The sequence below is a fragment of the Tursiops truncatus genome, chromosome 8 (genome assembly GCF_011762595.2).
Source record: "Tursiops truncatus isolate mTurTru1 chromosome 8, mTurTru1.mat.Y, whole genome shotgun sequence".
NCBI lineage: Eukaryota > Metazoa > Chordata > Mammalia > Artiodactyla > Delphinidae > Tursiops > Tursiops truncatus.
In genome coordinates, this window is record NC_047041.1 from 47,975,756 (window position 1) to 47,992,336 (window position 16,581).

The window sequence follows — 16,581 nt, forward strand, 5'->3', positions numbered from 1 at the left end:
CCTGTGGCAGTCCTCCTTTCTGTTGGCTATCACGGGTGATGTAGCCTGGATGGGTAGGGAACCAAACACGCACCAATGCTAAGAAACTCAACTCCCCCAGCACGTGGTCCCCTGGGAGCATCAGCAATCTTTTCTACAAAACCCCCTGGCAGTAGCACACTATAGTCCTCTGATGCACTCACCCACTTTGCCCCAGCTGCGTCAGTCCCTCCTCACGAGCACATAGTCACCCTTTCTCATCTGTCCTCAGCAGCTTCAAATGTGAGCTTGCAGACATGAGCAGCATGCATCTTTCCTACCCCTCAGGTGGAACTCACTAGGGCTAGTCCTTGCCTCCTTTCTTTCTCCCTGCCTGACATTCTCATCTTCTCTCCCCAGGGCAAGTCAGCAAACTCCATGACCTAGTGGACATCCACTTGGGAGGGAGATGTTAGCCTTTCCTTCCTGGAACAGCATAAATCTTATAAACACTTCATGGGGTGGCCCTTTCTTGCCTTTAGCGAAGGAAATCCACTGCATGTCCGCAAACCCATGGGAACGTGAGTGAAAGGAATGTGACCTCTGCATGAACACTGCCCTCCCCTCAAAAGGATACCTCCTTCTCTTCCTAGTCCTACTCTTCTGTTTTTGGCAATAAAGAACATCAAACAATTTTAGCTCCTCTATTAAAAAAGAAAACAAAAACTGAGATAGGAGTGGGGGAGGAGTCAAGATGGCAGAATAGGAGGACATGGAGTTCACCTCTCCCCATAAGTACATCAAGAATGGAACAATTCTGACAGAGCACTTGCTGAACACTAGCAGAGGACCTCGGACACCTAAAAGGACGAGAACAATCCCCATGCAACTGGGTAGGACAAAAGAAATTTTAAAAAGACAAGAGGAAACAGGACACGACCTGCACCCCTTGGGGGGAACTGAAAGAGGAGAGGTTCCCACACCCAGGGAAGCCCCCTCGCTAGTAGGGAGACCAGCTGGGGAGCTTCAGGGGCTCAGAGGATAGCACAGCGACCAGTCTGTGGCAGGCAGGACAGAGTAAGACCTACATGAATGTTTGGTGCCACAGCCCGGCACGTCCCAGCCTGAGACATGTGTCTGCTGGTGCGGACAGAGGCTGGGTGCTAGAACCTGGGGTTTGGAGAGCAGACTCAGGGAGGGGACTGCTGTTAGCTGCAAAGAGAGAGCCTGAAGGTATGGGAGTACAGAGCTCTACAAGCGGGAATGTTTGTGGAAGAAGCCCTGGCCACCATTGCAGCCCACTTCCCCACGTGCCAGCCCCTGCCTCCCTGGGCACTAGAAGGGGCTCCTGCCTGAGCAGGCTTGCAGGCCTCACCCTCCTTGGCCACGGCATGCAAGAGCAGGCTCACATGCCCCACCCACTGCGGCTGCCTCCTTCACCCCTGCCCACCCCAGCAGGCTGGCATTTGCCCCACCTGTTGCTGCCTCTGACCCCACCCACCTAGGCAGGCTCTGGGGCAGCCTCGGGAACAGACACTGGTGGAAGGCCCACATGCAGAGGTGGGGCTGAAACCACAGCTGAGCCTCATGGGCCATGCAACTAAGGAAGAAGAGCGGAAATCTCTCCTCACAGCTGTGGGAACTGCGGATTTACACCCCAGCTGCCAGCTTTGTAAACTCAGCACCTGCAGAATATCCAAATGAGTGAGTGCTCCCCCAGCTGAGATGGGTCTAGCTTTAGCAACTGTGGGTTTGTGGGCACATACCCATGGGGACTAGACCGGGCCAGAATCTGAGCTGCCTCCATAGCTCCCACAGCAGGTCTTGGTGCACAATTACTGCAGTCCTGGGACCTGACTGCAGTGGATCTGTGCTGGTAGTCTGGTGAAAGCAACGCCTGAAAGACACCAGGGCCAATTGCCGGCATACCCGTTGTTAAGGTGGGTCTGAGAGCAGTTCCAGCAATAGTATAATTTATGAGCCAGCACAACAGGTGAAAAGTGATACAACAGAGCACACTCACAGTTGAACAGCTCTGGAGGAGGAAAACCCAGTGGTTTCTCTCCCAGAGAGAGTGCTCCAATCCTGCCTATGTCACACTGCAGGTCAGAAACACAGCTCAGAAACAGATCTCGGGGCCTCTACTCCAACTGGAGAGCAGACCCTGCCCCTGACAGGGCAGTGACAACCTCAGAGCAAGGGGAGGCCCCCATTCAATATCCAGTGCAGGCTCAGGTCACCACAACATCAGTCACTCCTCTTACCAAGGGGATAATGGCCAGCATACACTGAGGAAAGAGGTGGCAGACAAGCATATTAAAAACAGCTCTAGCACCAAAAAATATTAAACCCACTTAGGCTACACAGGGACGTTCCCACATAAAAATAGCCCTACAAGACAGTCTGAGGGTCAGGCATCGGGAGAAAGAACCGCCCCCCCAGAGCATTTGGCTTTGAAGGCCAGTGGGTCCTGAGTGCAGGAGCTCCACAGGACTGGGAGAAACAGAGACTCCACTCTTGGAGGGCGCACACAAGGTCTCACATGCACTGGGACCCAGCACAAAGCAATACCTCCATAGGAACCAGGGCTAGACCTAACTAGGGGTCTTGGAGGGTCTCCTGAGGAGGCAAAGGTCAGCGGTAGCTCACTCTGGGGGCAAGGAAACTGGTGGCAGAGGCCCCAGGGAACACTGATCAGCATGATCTCTCCCAGAGGTCCCATTTTTGGCACCAAGACCTGGCCCCACCCAAAAGCCTACAAGTTCCAGAGCTGGAATGCCTCAGGCCAAACAACCAGCAAAACAGGAATACAGCTCCACCCACCAGCAGACAGGCTGCCTAAAGTCATACTGAGCTCACAGCTACCTCAAAACGCACCCCTTGACACGGCCCTGCCCACCAGAGAGACAAGACCCAGCTCCACCCACCAGACAGCAGGCACCAGTCCCTTCCACCAGGAAGCCTGCACAAACCCCAGGACCAACCTCACCCACAGGGGGCAGACAACAGAACTAAGAGAAACTATGATCCTGCAGCCTGTGGAAAGGAGACCACAAACACAGAAAGGTAGACAAAAGGAGATGACAGAGAAATATGTTGCAAATGAAGGAACAAGATAAAAACTCACAAGAACAACTAAATCAAGAGGAGATAGGCAATCTACCTGAAGAATAATTCAGAGTAATGATAGTAAAGATGATCCAAAAGTTCAGAAAAAGAATGGAGGCACAGACTGAGAAGATACAAAAAAAATGTTTAACAAGGAGCTAGAAGATTTAAAGAACAAACAGAGATGAACAACACATTAACTGGAAGGAATCAATAGCAGAATAACTGAGGCAGAAGTGAGCTAGAAGACAGAGTGGTGGAAATCACTGCCACAGAACAAAATAAAGAACAAAAAATGAAAAGAAATGAGGACAGTCTCAGAGACATCTGGGACAACATTAAACGCACCAACATTCACATTACAGGTGTCAACAAAGGAGAAGAGAAAGAGAAAGGGCCTGAGAAAATATTTGAAGATATTATAGCCAAAAACTTCCCTAATATGAGAAAGGAAACACTCAAGTCCAGGGAGTGCAGAGAGTCCCATACAGGATGAACCCAAGGAGGAACACAGACATATATTAATCAAACTGGAAAAAATTAAAGAGAAAGAAAAAATATTAAAGACAACAAGGGAAAAGCAACAAATAACATACAAGGGAATCCCCATAAAGTTTTCAGCAGAAACTCTGCAGGCCAGAAGGGAGCGGTAAAATATATTTAAAGTGATGAAATGGAAAAAGCTACAACCAAGAATACTCTACCCAGCAAGGCTTTAATTCACATTTGACAGAGAAATCAAAAGCTTTACAGACAAGCAAAGGCTAAGAGAATTCACCACCAAACCACGTTTACAACAAATGCTAAAGGAACTTCTTTAGGTGGAAAGAGACGAGCAACTTAATACAACCTTGTGTATATATAGACTGCTATATCAAAACCTCATGGGGGGACTTCCCTGGTGGCACAGTGGTTAAGAATCCACCTGCCGGGCTTCCCTGGTGGCGCAGTGGTTGAGAGTCCACCTGCCGATGCAGGGGATGCGGGTTCGTGCCCCGGTCCAGGAAGATCCCACATGCCGTGGAGTGGCTGGGCCCGTGAGCCACGGCCGCTGGGCCTGCGCGTCCGGAGCCTGTGCTCCACAACAGGAGAGGCCACAGCAGTGAGAGGCCCGCATACCACAAAAAAAAAAAAAAAAAAAAAGAATCCACCTGCCAGTGCAGGGGACATGGGTTCAAGCCCTGGTCTGGGAAGATCCCACATGTGGCAGAGCAACTAAGCCTGTGTGCCACAACTACTGAGCCTGCGAGCCACAAGTACTGAGTTCGCATGCTGCAACTACTGAAGCCCGCGTGCCTAGAGCCCATGCTCCACAACAAGAAGCCACCGCAATGAGAAGCCCGCACACTGCAACAAAGAGTAGCCCCCACTTGCCGCAACTAGAGAAAGCCCATGCACAGCAACGAAGACCCAGCACAGCCGTAAACAAACAAGCAAGCAAACAAATAAATAAATTTTTTTAAAAAAGAATAAAACTTAAAAATTTTAAAAACCTCATGGGAACTGCAAACCAAAAAACTACAATAGATACACACACACACACACACACACAACCCAAACACACACTAAAGATAGTCATCAAATCACAAGAGAACAAAAGAGGAAGGGAAGGAAAAAAAGCTACAAAAACAATTCCAAAACAATTTTTTTAGTTGTCAATAGGAACATACATATTGATAATTACCTTAAATGTAGTAGGAACGTACATATTGACAATTACCTTAAATGTAGTTGGATTAAACGCTCCAACCAAAAGACATAGACTGGCTGAGTGGATACAAAAACAAGACCCGTATATATACTGTCTACAAGAGACCCACTAGGGACACATACAGATTGAAAGTAAGAGGATGGAAAAGGGTATTCCATGCAAAAGGAAACCAAAAGAACGATGGAGTAGCAATACTCATATCACACGAAATAGACTTTAAAATAAAGACTGTTACAAGAGACAAGGAAGAACACTACATGATCGATCCAAGAAGAAGATATAACAATTGTAAATATTTATGCGCCCAACATAGGAGCACCTCAATACATAAGCCAAATGCTAACAGCCATAAAAGGGGAAATCGAGAGTAACACAATAATAGTGGGGGACTTTAACACCCCACTTACACCAATGGACAGATCATCCAGACAGAAAACCAGTAAGTAAACACAGGCCTTAAATGACACATTAGACCAGATGGACTTAATTTTTCCATCCAAAAGCAGAAGAATATACTTTCTTCTCAAATGCACATGGAACATTCTCCAGGATAGATCATATATTGGGCCACAAATCAAGCCTCAGTAAATTTAAGAAAAATGAAAACATATCAAGCATCTTTTCACACCACAAGGCTATGAAATTAGAGATCAATTATAGGAAAAAAAAACTGTAAAAAAACACAAACACGTACAGATTAAACAATATGTTACTAAACAACCAGTGGATCACCAAAGAAATCAAAGAGGAAATCAAAAAATACCTAGAGACAAATGACAACAAAAACACTATGATCCAAAACCTATGGGACACAGCAAAAGCAGTTCTAAGAGGTAAGTTTTTAGCAATACAATCTTACCTAAGGAAACAAAATCTCAAATAAACAACCTAACATTACAACTAAAGCAACTAGAGAAAGAAGAAGAAACAAAACCCAAAGTTAGTAGAAGGAAAGAAATCATAAAGGCCAGAGCAGAAATAAATGAAATAGAGACTAAAAAATAAAAAAGATCAGTGAAACTGAAAGCTGGTTCTTTTTCCTTTTTCTTTGAAAAGATAAACAAAATTGATAAACCATTAGCCAGACTCATCAAGAAAAAAAGGGAGAGGGCCCAAGTCAATAAAATCAGAAATGAAAAAGGAGAAATTACAACTGACACCACAGAAATAAAAAGGATCATAAGAGACTACTACAAGCAACTATACACCAATAATATGGACAACCTAGGAGAAAAGGACAAATTCTTAGAAAGGTACAATGTTCCAAGACTGAACCAGGAAGAAATAGAAAATATGAACAGACCAATCACAAGCACTGAAATTGAAACTCTGATTAAAAAACTTCCAACAGGGCTTCCCTGGTGGTGCAGTGGTTGAGAGTCTGCCTGCCGATGCAGGGGACACGGGTTCGTGCCCCGGTCCAGGAAGATCCCACATGCCATGAAGCAGCTGGGCCTGTGAGCCATGGCCGCTGAGCCTGCACGTCGGGAGCCTGTGCTCCGCAACGGGAGAGGCCACAACAGTGAGTGGCCCGTGTACCGCAAAAAAAAAAAAAAAAAAAAAAAAAACTTCCAACAAACAGAAGTCCAAGACCAGATGGCTTCACAGGTGAATTCTATCAAACATTTAGAGAAGAGTTAACACCTATCCTTATGAAACTATTCCAAAAAAACTGAGAGGAATTAACACTCCCAAACTCATTTTATGAGGCCGCCATCACCCTGATACCAACCAGGCAAAGATACCACAAAAAAAAAAAAATTACAGGCCAATATCACTGAAGAACATAGTTGCAAACATCCTCAACAAAATACCAGCAAACTGAATCCAACAACACATTGAAAGAGTCATACACCATGATCAAGTGGGATTTATCAATATCCACAAATCAATCACTGTGATACACCACATCAACAAATTGAAGAATAAAAACCATGTGATCATCTCAATAGATGCAGAAAAAGCTTTGGACAAAATTCAACAGCCATTTATGATAAAAAGAAAGTGGGCATAGAGGGAACCTACGTCAATATAATAAAGGCTATATATGACAAACCCACAGCTAACATCATTCTTTTTTTTTTTTTTTGCTGTACGCGGGCCTCTCACTGTTGTGGCCTCTCCCGTTGCAGAGCACAGGGTCCGGACACACAGGCTCAGCAGCCATGGCTCATGGGCCCAGCCGCTCTGCGGCATGTGGGATCTTCCCGGACCAGGGCACGAACCCATGTCCCCTGCATTGGCAGGCAGACTCTCAACCACTGCGCCACAAGGGAAGCCCTAACATCATTCTTGATGGTGAAAAACTGAAAGCATTTCATCCAAGATCAGGAAGAAGACTTTCATTCAACATAGTATTGGAAGTCCTAGCCATGGCAATCAGAGAAGAAATCAAAGGAATCCAAATTTGAAAAGAAGAAGTAAAACTGTCACTATTTGCAGATGTCATGATACTATACATAGAAAATCCTAAAGACGACACTAGAAAACTACTAGAGCTCATCAATGAATTTGGTATAGTTGCAAGATACAAAATTAATGCACAGAAATCTCTGGCATACTTACACACTAACAACAAAAGATCAGAAAGAGAAATTAAAGAAACAATCCCATTTACCATCATATCAAAAAGAATAAAACACCTGGGAATAAACCTACATAAAGAGGCAAAAGACCTGTATGCAGAAAACAATAGGATGCTGATAAAAGAAATCAAAGATGACACAAAGAGATGGAGAGATATACCATGTTCTTGGATTGGAAGAATCAACATTGTCAAAATGACTATACGGCCCAAAGCAATCTACAGATTCAATGCAATCCCTATCAAATTACCAATGGCATTTTTCACAGACTAGAACAAAAAAATTCACAATTTGTTTGGAAATACAAAAGACCCCGAATAGCCAAAGCAATGTTAAGAGAAAAAAACAGAGCTGCAGGAATCAGGCTCCCTGAGTTCAGACTATACTACAAAGCTACAGTCATCAAAACAGTATGGTACTGGCACAAAAACAGAAATATAGATCAATGGAACAAAATAGAAAGTCCAGAGATAAACCCACGCACTTATGGTCAACTAATCTATGACAAAGGAGGCAAGAATATACAATGGAGGACAGTCTTTTCAATAAGTGGTGCTGGGAAAACTGCACAACTACATGTAAAAGAATGAAATTAGAACACTCCCTTACACCATACACAAAAATACTCAAAATGGATTAAAGACCTTAATGTAAAACTGGATACTATAAAACTCTTAGGGGAAAACATAGGCAGAACACTCTCTGACATAAATATCTTTTTTGATCTTCTCCTAGAGTAATGAAAATAAAAACAAAAATAAACAGATTAAATTAAATTAAATGTAAAAGCTTTTTCACAGCAAAGGAAACCATAAACAAGATGAAAAGACAACCCACAGGATAGGAGAAAATATTTGCAAATGATGCAACCAACAAGGGATTAATCTCCAAACTATAAAAACAGCTCATGCAGCTCAATGTCAAAAAAAAAAAAAAAAAATCCCAAAACGGGCAGAAGACCTAAATAGACATTTCTCCAAAGAAGACATACAGATGGCCAAAAAGCACATGAAAAGATGCTCAACATCACTAATTATTAGAGAAATGCAAATCAAAACTATGAGGTACCACCTCACACCAGTCAGAATGGCCATGATCAAAAAAAAAAAAAACACTACAAACAATAAATGCTGGAGAGGGTGTGGAGAAAAGGGAACCCTCCTACACTGTGGGTGGTCATGTAAATTGGTACAACCATTAAGGAGAATAGTATGGAGGTTCCTTAAAAAACTAACTATAGAACTACCATATGATTCTGCAATCCCACAGCTGTGCATATATTTGGAGAAAACCATAATTCAAAAAGATACATGCACCCCTGTGTTCACTGCAACACTATTTACAATAGCCAAGACATGGAAGCAACCTAAATGTCCATCGACAGATGAATGGATAAAGAAGATGTGGTACATATATACAGTGGAATATTACTCAGCCATTAAAAGGAATGAAATTGAGTCATTTGTAGACACATGGATAAATGAGATGTGGTATATATATACAATGGAATACTACTCAGCCATAAAAAAGAACGAAATAATGCCATTTGCAGCAACATGGGTGGACCTAGAGATTATCATACTAAGTGAAGTAAGCCAGACAGAGAAAGACAAGTATCATATGATATCACTTACATGCGGAATCTAGTAAAAAAAATCATACAAATAAACTTATTTACAAAACAGAAACTCACAGATCTCGAAATCAAACTTATGGTTACCAAAGGGGAAATATGGGGGGAAGTGATAAATTAGGAGATTGGGATTAGTATATACACACAACTATATATAAAATAACTAATAAGGACCTACTGTATAGCATAGGCAACTCTACTCAACATTCTGTAATAACCTATATGGGAGGTGAATCTGAAAAAGGATGGAGACATATATATATATAAAACTGATTCACTTTGCTGTACACCTGAAACTAACACAACACTGTAAATCAACTATACTCCAATAAAAGAAAACAGAGATAGGCGTGGATGACTAAACAGAAACTTTGCTCTGGAAGAATTAAGTAACTCTTTTCTCAACAGTAAGTAACTCATTTCTCAACAGTAAACTACTATCTCCATCGTGACATTTGTTATTTTCCATTAAAAAAAAAAAAGACACAGAAGTTCTCAGTCAATACTTCAGACCATTTGGTTCTGTAATAATGTACAAGATGGTCTAGATCATGGATCTTCACCAGACTCCCAGAATTTAAACCAGGGCTAAGGAAGTTGCTAGCTATGTGATAGCAAGTTACTTGATTTCATTGTGCCTCAGTTTCCTAATTAATGTAAAATGGAAATACTGATGATGATTCCTTGTAGAGTTCTTTCAAGAATTAAAATTATATATACATACAATTTAATTTTTTATAATAGAACTGGCATTATATGTGTGTGACAGTAGTTGTTGCTGTTGTTGTTATACATAATATATACTTAATAAGGCATGAGAGTTTCTAATATATATTAAATAAGGATTTGTTAAAAGTCAGGGACGGGTATCTTTGCTATATTCTGGAGAGGCATTTTCCTATATATATGGGTAATAATCGTTTGTGGAAGCAATTCAAATCATTGTTTGGGTTTGCCTCATTGCTGAGTTCATATTTATATTAAAAATACTTTAATTACCAAGATTATATTTAAGTGCTTATTAAACAAGGAAAGAATAACCTAAGCTGTTTTCTACACATCAGCTTATCCTCAGTGCCAAAAGAAGAATTTAGGACTAGAGTAAGAAATGTTCTTACATTTCTAGTATATATATCTTAAAAAGTTAAAGTAAAGAGACCACTTCAAAACATGAGAGGAAATAATCTTTGCCGCCTGTGAGCATTCTCCAGTTGGACTTGAGAACATCCACCAGTCATCACCTGCAGTGCGAGTTCGTGCAGGCTTGTGACTGTACCCTCCATACTACCCTCTTTGGTTTTCTCCTTCTAGAAAGTGCCATAGTTTAGACAAAACTCTTCCACAAAACACAGTTGCTTGTCATATCCTCCAAAGGATGTGCCTGGTTTTGAATTCTGCATGTAAAATTGGATATGTGGAAAGGACCAAGGAAAAGACATCCAGAGTTAACAAAGGGGTGAGACAGCATTTTATCAAGAAAACACTAACAGGATTAGGATGCTTCGGTTTCAAGAAGAAAGCTTCATTAGACGCTTAATGAGATCATATTCAAAATGTGCAATTTACTGGGAACAAAAATAGTACAAATTCATGGCTATTTCTTCGAGGGAAGAGAAAAGAAACTAACATTTATCAGGTGCTTATTAGATGCCAGGCCATCTATCTATCCATCCATTCATCCATCCATCCATCTATGTATCTTACCTGATTTTATTTCCAAAACAGTCTTGTAAAATAGGCATGTTTTTTTTCTAAAAATGGAGTCTCAGACACATTAAGTAATTTTCCCAAAGACCTTTACATAGAAAATAGCAAGCCTAGATTGGAAATCAAATTTGACTTCACTGTCCAACTCCGTCCCCTATACTGTGGCATGAAAAATCTTTATTGAGGGCTTCCCTGGTGGTGCAGTGGTTGAGAGTCTGCCTGCCAGTGCAGGGGACACGGGTTCGTGCCCCGGTCCAGGAAGATGCCACATGCCGCAGAGCGGCTGGGCCCGTGAGCCATGGCCGCTGAGCCTGTGCATCCGGAGCCTGTGCTCCGCAAAGGGAGAGGCCACAACAGTGAGAGGCCCACGTACCGCAAAAAAAAAAAAAAAAAAAGTCTTTATTGAGTGGGAAAGCACTGGTGCCACCATTTATAAGCCACATTCAGGCTAAGTTAGACACAGTGAAGAAGTTCCTAGGATAAGAAATGATAAAGAAGTAGAACTGACTCTCAGCCTAGAAATCACTAAGTAGAATGACTAGCCCAGCATCTGGGGAGGCACTGGAGGCCCACACGCACACTAAGTGCCTAAGGTGTTAGTTGTGGTAGAGATGAGGGTGTGGAGGCTGAGCTTACCACTGGTCTCCAGCTCACCTTCCTAGTTCTTTATAAAGACCTCCTTTGGCAGCGTGCAGGGTGGCTATCATCCCACAGTTCAGTCATTACACAAAGAAGCCTTCCTTCCGCTATGCTAAATAATGGCATTTCCTTCTCGAACTATTTCCAAACCTTTTCCTTCTTTCTTCTTATTCACAAAAGCTTATTAGCAGTTTGCCAATAAGCAGTCTTTCAGCATTTTGCACTGTTTTCCACTTGAGTGAAATGACCTCTGTGATACATGCAGTCACTAACTCTAATTCTCTGTTAAGATGAAAACAAAAATGTGAAGGCCTTACCCTGATGTCATAACACAGAGTGATCCCATTTCTAAAAAACAGGAAACGGTATTCTCAGCTATGGCCCATCGTTCCAAGTGGTATAAAGCAGTTTGCCTCATATCTAGTTAACAATGAACTATGAAAAATATTCTGTTCCCTGCAATCATGGAAGAAAACTGACTCTGGAATCAAAGAATTCGTTTTGGATCCTGACCTCTCTGCTGTCTGTTGTTAATCTTAAACAGGACCCATCCCCTCCCTAAGCATGAGCTGCCTCCCCAAAAGGGAGAAAAGCATAGCACTCACCAACTTCCTGTAAAAGCAGCGGGTACCTGTAGGGCCCTCAATAAGTACTAGCTGAATATATGCTTTGTCCAAGTATTGTGAGAAAACAAACAAAACTTTCATTTTTAAAGCTTAGGTTAGTTTGAAGACCCACGTTGAAACTTGTTATTAAATACATATATATGTACCTATGTATGTAAACCATTTCTTGATATAAAATAAAATATTTGAGGTAGAATTAATCTTGCATTGCTGGAATATTTAGAAGGGGAAACCTCAGTAATCCTCTACAAAGCCCAGAGCACTGAAGTTTATGCTATATATCCCAGCTGGCCATCAAATACGTAGATAATGTGGCATACAGTCACTGTCACTGAATGCATAGTGGGAGAGGTATTTTTCATTTTGCATAGGCCAATGGGTCTTTAGCAGGCTTCCCATTAAGGTGTTACACTGCTGAACGTGGGCAATCAGCTGAAATTGGAAATTTCATTATTTCAAAATTCTCCTTGCTAATGCTTTCGTGAAAAGCAGCTACTTAGGATATTTATTAAAATGAAGGTGCTTTAAAAGGCCATAGGTTTATATATTTTTCACTGAAGCTGCTATTTACTTGACATAAAATAAGTGGAAATATTTCAGATTTCCAGTTAATTCGATCCATAGAGACAATAAAACTGTCTGAGCCTCTACCTAGTTACTGCTGTTTTTTAAATTGATATCTGAATCGTCTATAACTATGCCAGACATAACGAGGCAGAATAACATTCCCATTAACAGTATGAGCTCCTTGCTTCAGGTTCAAGTTGACAGATGCAGCCCATATCTTAATCTCCTCTTCCTCCTGAGACCCCATTAAAAAGAAGCTAATGGAATAAAAAAAAAAAAGGGACAGTCCCATAACAGTAAAGGAGAAGGGAACGTCAAAGGCCAAAAGATTTCAGCATACTTCTGCATGACAGAAAGCAGATGGAAGGGTAATAATTGAAGAAACAGAACAAAGCAGTCCCTGCCTTAGATCACCTACAGAGGAAAGGCATGTGCTGTACCTTACACAGCTCCGGGGGCACCTTACACATGGTATTCTATGTGACTGCCATCTCCTGGAGATGTGTTTCCAGGGATGCCACCCACAAAACAGCCCACCACAGTGAAGCTGCAAAGTATAGAGGAGCCCACAGCTCAGGAGGAAGCAGATCCGCCTAACAGAACCCAGGAAACTCGGAGACTTCAGAATAGTGACAACAGATGGGATTGAGAGCAGAGCCTGAGAATAGAAGATGCCCCCACTCGGCGTGCACACCCCTACACGCAGAACAGCTGCCAGGCGAGCACTCAGCACCCGTCAGAAAATGAACTTTCCGCTCTGAAGAAATAGGATGACTTCTGAGGAACCCAGATAAGCTCATTTGAATAGTGCCCCACACCAAAACCCTGCACTATGTGCTAGTTAGGGGGACAGTTTAGGGTTTGCTACCCTAACCTGAAGCCTTTCAGTGGAAAAGTTTTGCCCTTATATGCAATACTTCCTGAGACCTTTCTACTACCTCATTCTTAAATAGGAACAGACAACCACGGGTTACCGAATATCTTAACAAACCTACCAAGTGACAGAAACAAGATTAAAACACACATAAACAAAAACTATCCTCAGGAAGCCAGAGGGATTTCGTTTGTTCTGGGAACAAAATAGAATTTAATGAAATGAAGTTGACCTTTGAACCATGTGATTTGAACTGTGCAAGTCCACTTATATGCTGATATTTTTCAATAATAAATACTATAGTACTGAACTACCTGCAGCTGGTTGAATTCATGGATGTGGAGGAAACTCAGATACGGAGGGCTGACGATAAATTATACTCAGGTTAACCCCCGCCCTTTGTTCAAGCGTCAACGGCTCTAGTATAAGCATATGTTTAGCAATAGGGAAGTAACCACTAGAATTAAAACCGAAGTGGTTAAAAGTGATTGCCTCTGGGAAGGTAGGTAGGATTCTCAGGAGAGGTGACGCAAATTACATTTTGCAGAATGTATTTGGAACTAGGCAGGGGTTTAAAAAAGAAGAAGAAGAAGAAGAAGAAAATCATGTGCAAAAAAATCTAGAAGTACTTTGCTAATACTGCATAGACTAAGAAGTACCTTCAGCTACTCAAATATCTTCCTTTTGTCCAGTAGAGGACATATACTGTTTTATCTTACCTTAGAAGATCATTTTAGCAACAATACAGAGGCAGAATTTTCTAGAAACTAGCAGTTTCCCATCCATAAAATACCTGCCCTGAAAGATGTTAACCACCCTCTATGAATAGAAGGAATTCATATGGAGTGGATATTCTGTCTAATTGACCCCAAGCAAAAATTTCTCCCAAATCCAGATGTCGGTAAATATCCCAAGGAGAACCAATAAGTGGTCTTGCCTATAAACAAATGCATCTAAGGGAACCCACCCTCTCAGGTTGACTGGTCTGTGGTGGTATCACTGTCATTCTTGCTCAGTGGAACAGTCCTGTTGCTGTAGCGATAGCCATGTACTACGTCTGTTTGGCACAAGAGACTCCCTCTCCACGCTTCTAAGACCACGACAGGCCCTTGAGACCATGCATTGGTGGAGCCAGGGAGCCTCTGGTGTTCCCATATTGGGCCTGAACAGCTGTCCTTTCCAATGACCCTCTGGGAACAGGACCTCAACTGGAATCATTTGCTCTTTTGCTCTCTATCCAGCTCCTTTTGCCTTAATAGAGAAGCTTTTTTACAGCTAACATACTTCCAATTCCCCAGAACGATGCTGATTTAAAGTACTCAGTCAGGGCTTCCCTGGTGGCGCAGTGGTTGGGAGTCCGCCTGCCGATGCAGGGGACACGGGTTCGTGCCCCAGTCCGATTCCGCGTGCCGCGGAGCGGCTGGGCCTATGGGCCATGGCTGCTGGGCCTGTGCGTCCGGAGCCTGTGCTCTGCAACGGGAGAGGCCACAACAGGGAGAGGCCCGCGTACCGCAAAAAAACCCAAAAAAAACAAAAATAAAGTACTCAGTCAGTCTTCTTAGTCTAAGTGCCTACATATTTAGTTCCAAAATATACGGTCACTGTAGAAAGTGGAAGTATTATTGACCTGAGAATCAGAAGACCTGGATTCTGCGTTCAAGTCAGCCACCTCTTACTCTGTGATTTTGAGTGCATCTCAGTTACCTCATATACAAAGTGATGAGGTTGAGTTAAACAGTGTGTTAGATTCCTTCCCACTCTTAACATTTTATAATTTCATGAGTTTTGAAGGATATAAAAGTTTGGCTTCCAGACTTATAGAACTATTTCCAGAAATGAAACCTTAGGGACCACTGGACTCTAAACAGCTGGCCCTCAGGGGTAGTTGGCTTGAGTTATCTCTACCCACCCACTCGCAGACCCAGCCACCTTTCCCGAATCTAATTGGCGTGAATGCTCAACTTCCTCCAACACATTTCTGGACCCTGACCCTCAAAAGCAGTGCTAAGCAGTGTTTCCCAAAGTAACTAAGGAGGCCGGATGTGCTGAGAAATACACTGAATTACTTGCAGATCTAAAGGAGAAACTTCATTCAGGTTGTATAGTTGCTGGGGTCAGTGGTCAAAAATCATAATTTGCCACAGAAATATAACTGACCTCACCAAAACAGAGGGGCAAGTTAGGTTACTGAAGAGGATTTGTGTGTGTGTGTGTGTATATATATATATATATATATATATTTTTTTTTTTTTTTTTTTTTTTGCGGTACGCAGGCCTCTCACTGTTGTGGCCTCTCCCATTGCGGAGCACAGGCTCCGGACGCACAGGCTCAGCGGCCATGGCTCACGGGCCCAGCCACTCCGCGGCACGTGGGATCTCCCCGGACCCGGGCATGAACCCGTGTCCCCCGCATCGTCAGGCGGATTCTCAACCACTGCGCCACCGGGGAAGCCCTGTATATTTTAGAATATACAAAAATATATATAGTTGTTACCCCCTTTATTTCGCCCTCCGGCCCACTGAAGAGTTTATTTAGGGAGAATATAGGAAAATTAAAGAGACAAACAGCTAGTTGATTTTTATAAGTGCCTGAAAGAAATCAAACTCCCTCCACCAAAAAAAAAAATTTTTTTTCTTCTGATTTATAGTCCAATAAACACAGACCATCTTCTTGGTGAGATTCCCACCTTTACTTTTGCCTCCAGGTCACCTGTGGAAGGACCTTAGCTGCGTGAAAAGACTAAGGAAGTTTATGCTCCCTCCTTCCATCCCAGAAGGGGAGAGTGAACTTCGGAGCTTAAACCTCAGGGGATTTATTAGGAATTAATCAGAGGAGCGGATAACCCCTGATCATCTGTTTCCCCCAATTCACAATCACATGTTTTCTTTTCATTTCTCCTCGTGTCCCTGCAGTTTCCACCTCTGCTCCTATTTGAGTTGTCAGCTCATTTTTCTTAGCCCCGTTTCTACTGGCCTACTGCTTCTTTTTTCCATTTTTTACTCCAAAAGACATCCTTTCCTAGGCCTTATAATCTTTCTTCCTTACATGTGTAGAGCTGAAATATAAAAGGTGTCATCACAGCAAACTTTAAGGATTGCCAAAAATTTATCAGTGTTGAAAAAATGCTGAGGCTGCAGAGAACTGGGAAATATTTAAGGGCTACCAGTACATG

General features: G+C 42.6%; 1 protein-coding gene across 3 annotated transcripts in view; it reads left to right on the forward strand.

Moving 5' to 3' along the window:
- The window catches only part of DLG2 (discs large MAGUK scaffold protein 2), a 2,041,254-nt gene that overhangs the window by 1,620,310 nt on the left and 404,363 nt on the right, over positions 1-16,581 (forward strand). Inside the window, exon 1 of one of the 3 annotated variants that reach the window (XM_019948679.3) lies at positions 1,536-1,662. The exons of the other annotated variants lie outside the window; for them this stretch is intronic. Coding sequence (XP_019804238.1) covers positions 1,553-1,662 — 110 coding nt within the window. The 5' untranslated portion in view covers positions 1,536-1,552. Of the gene's footprint in view, positions 1-1,535; positions 1,663-16,581 lie in introns of those variants that run through there. 3 annotated transcript variants of the gene reach the window in all.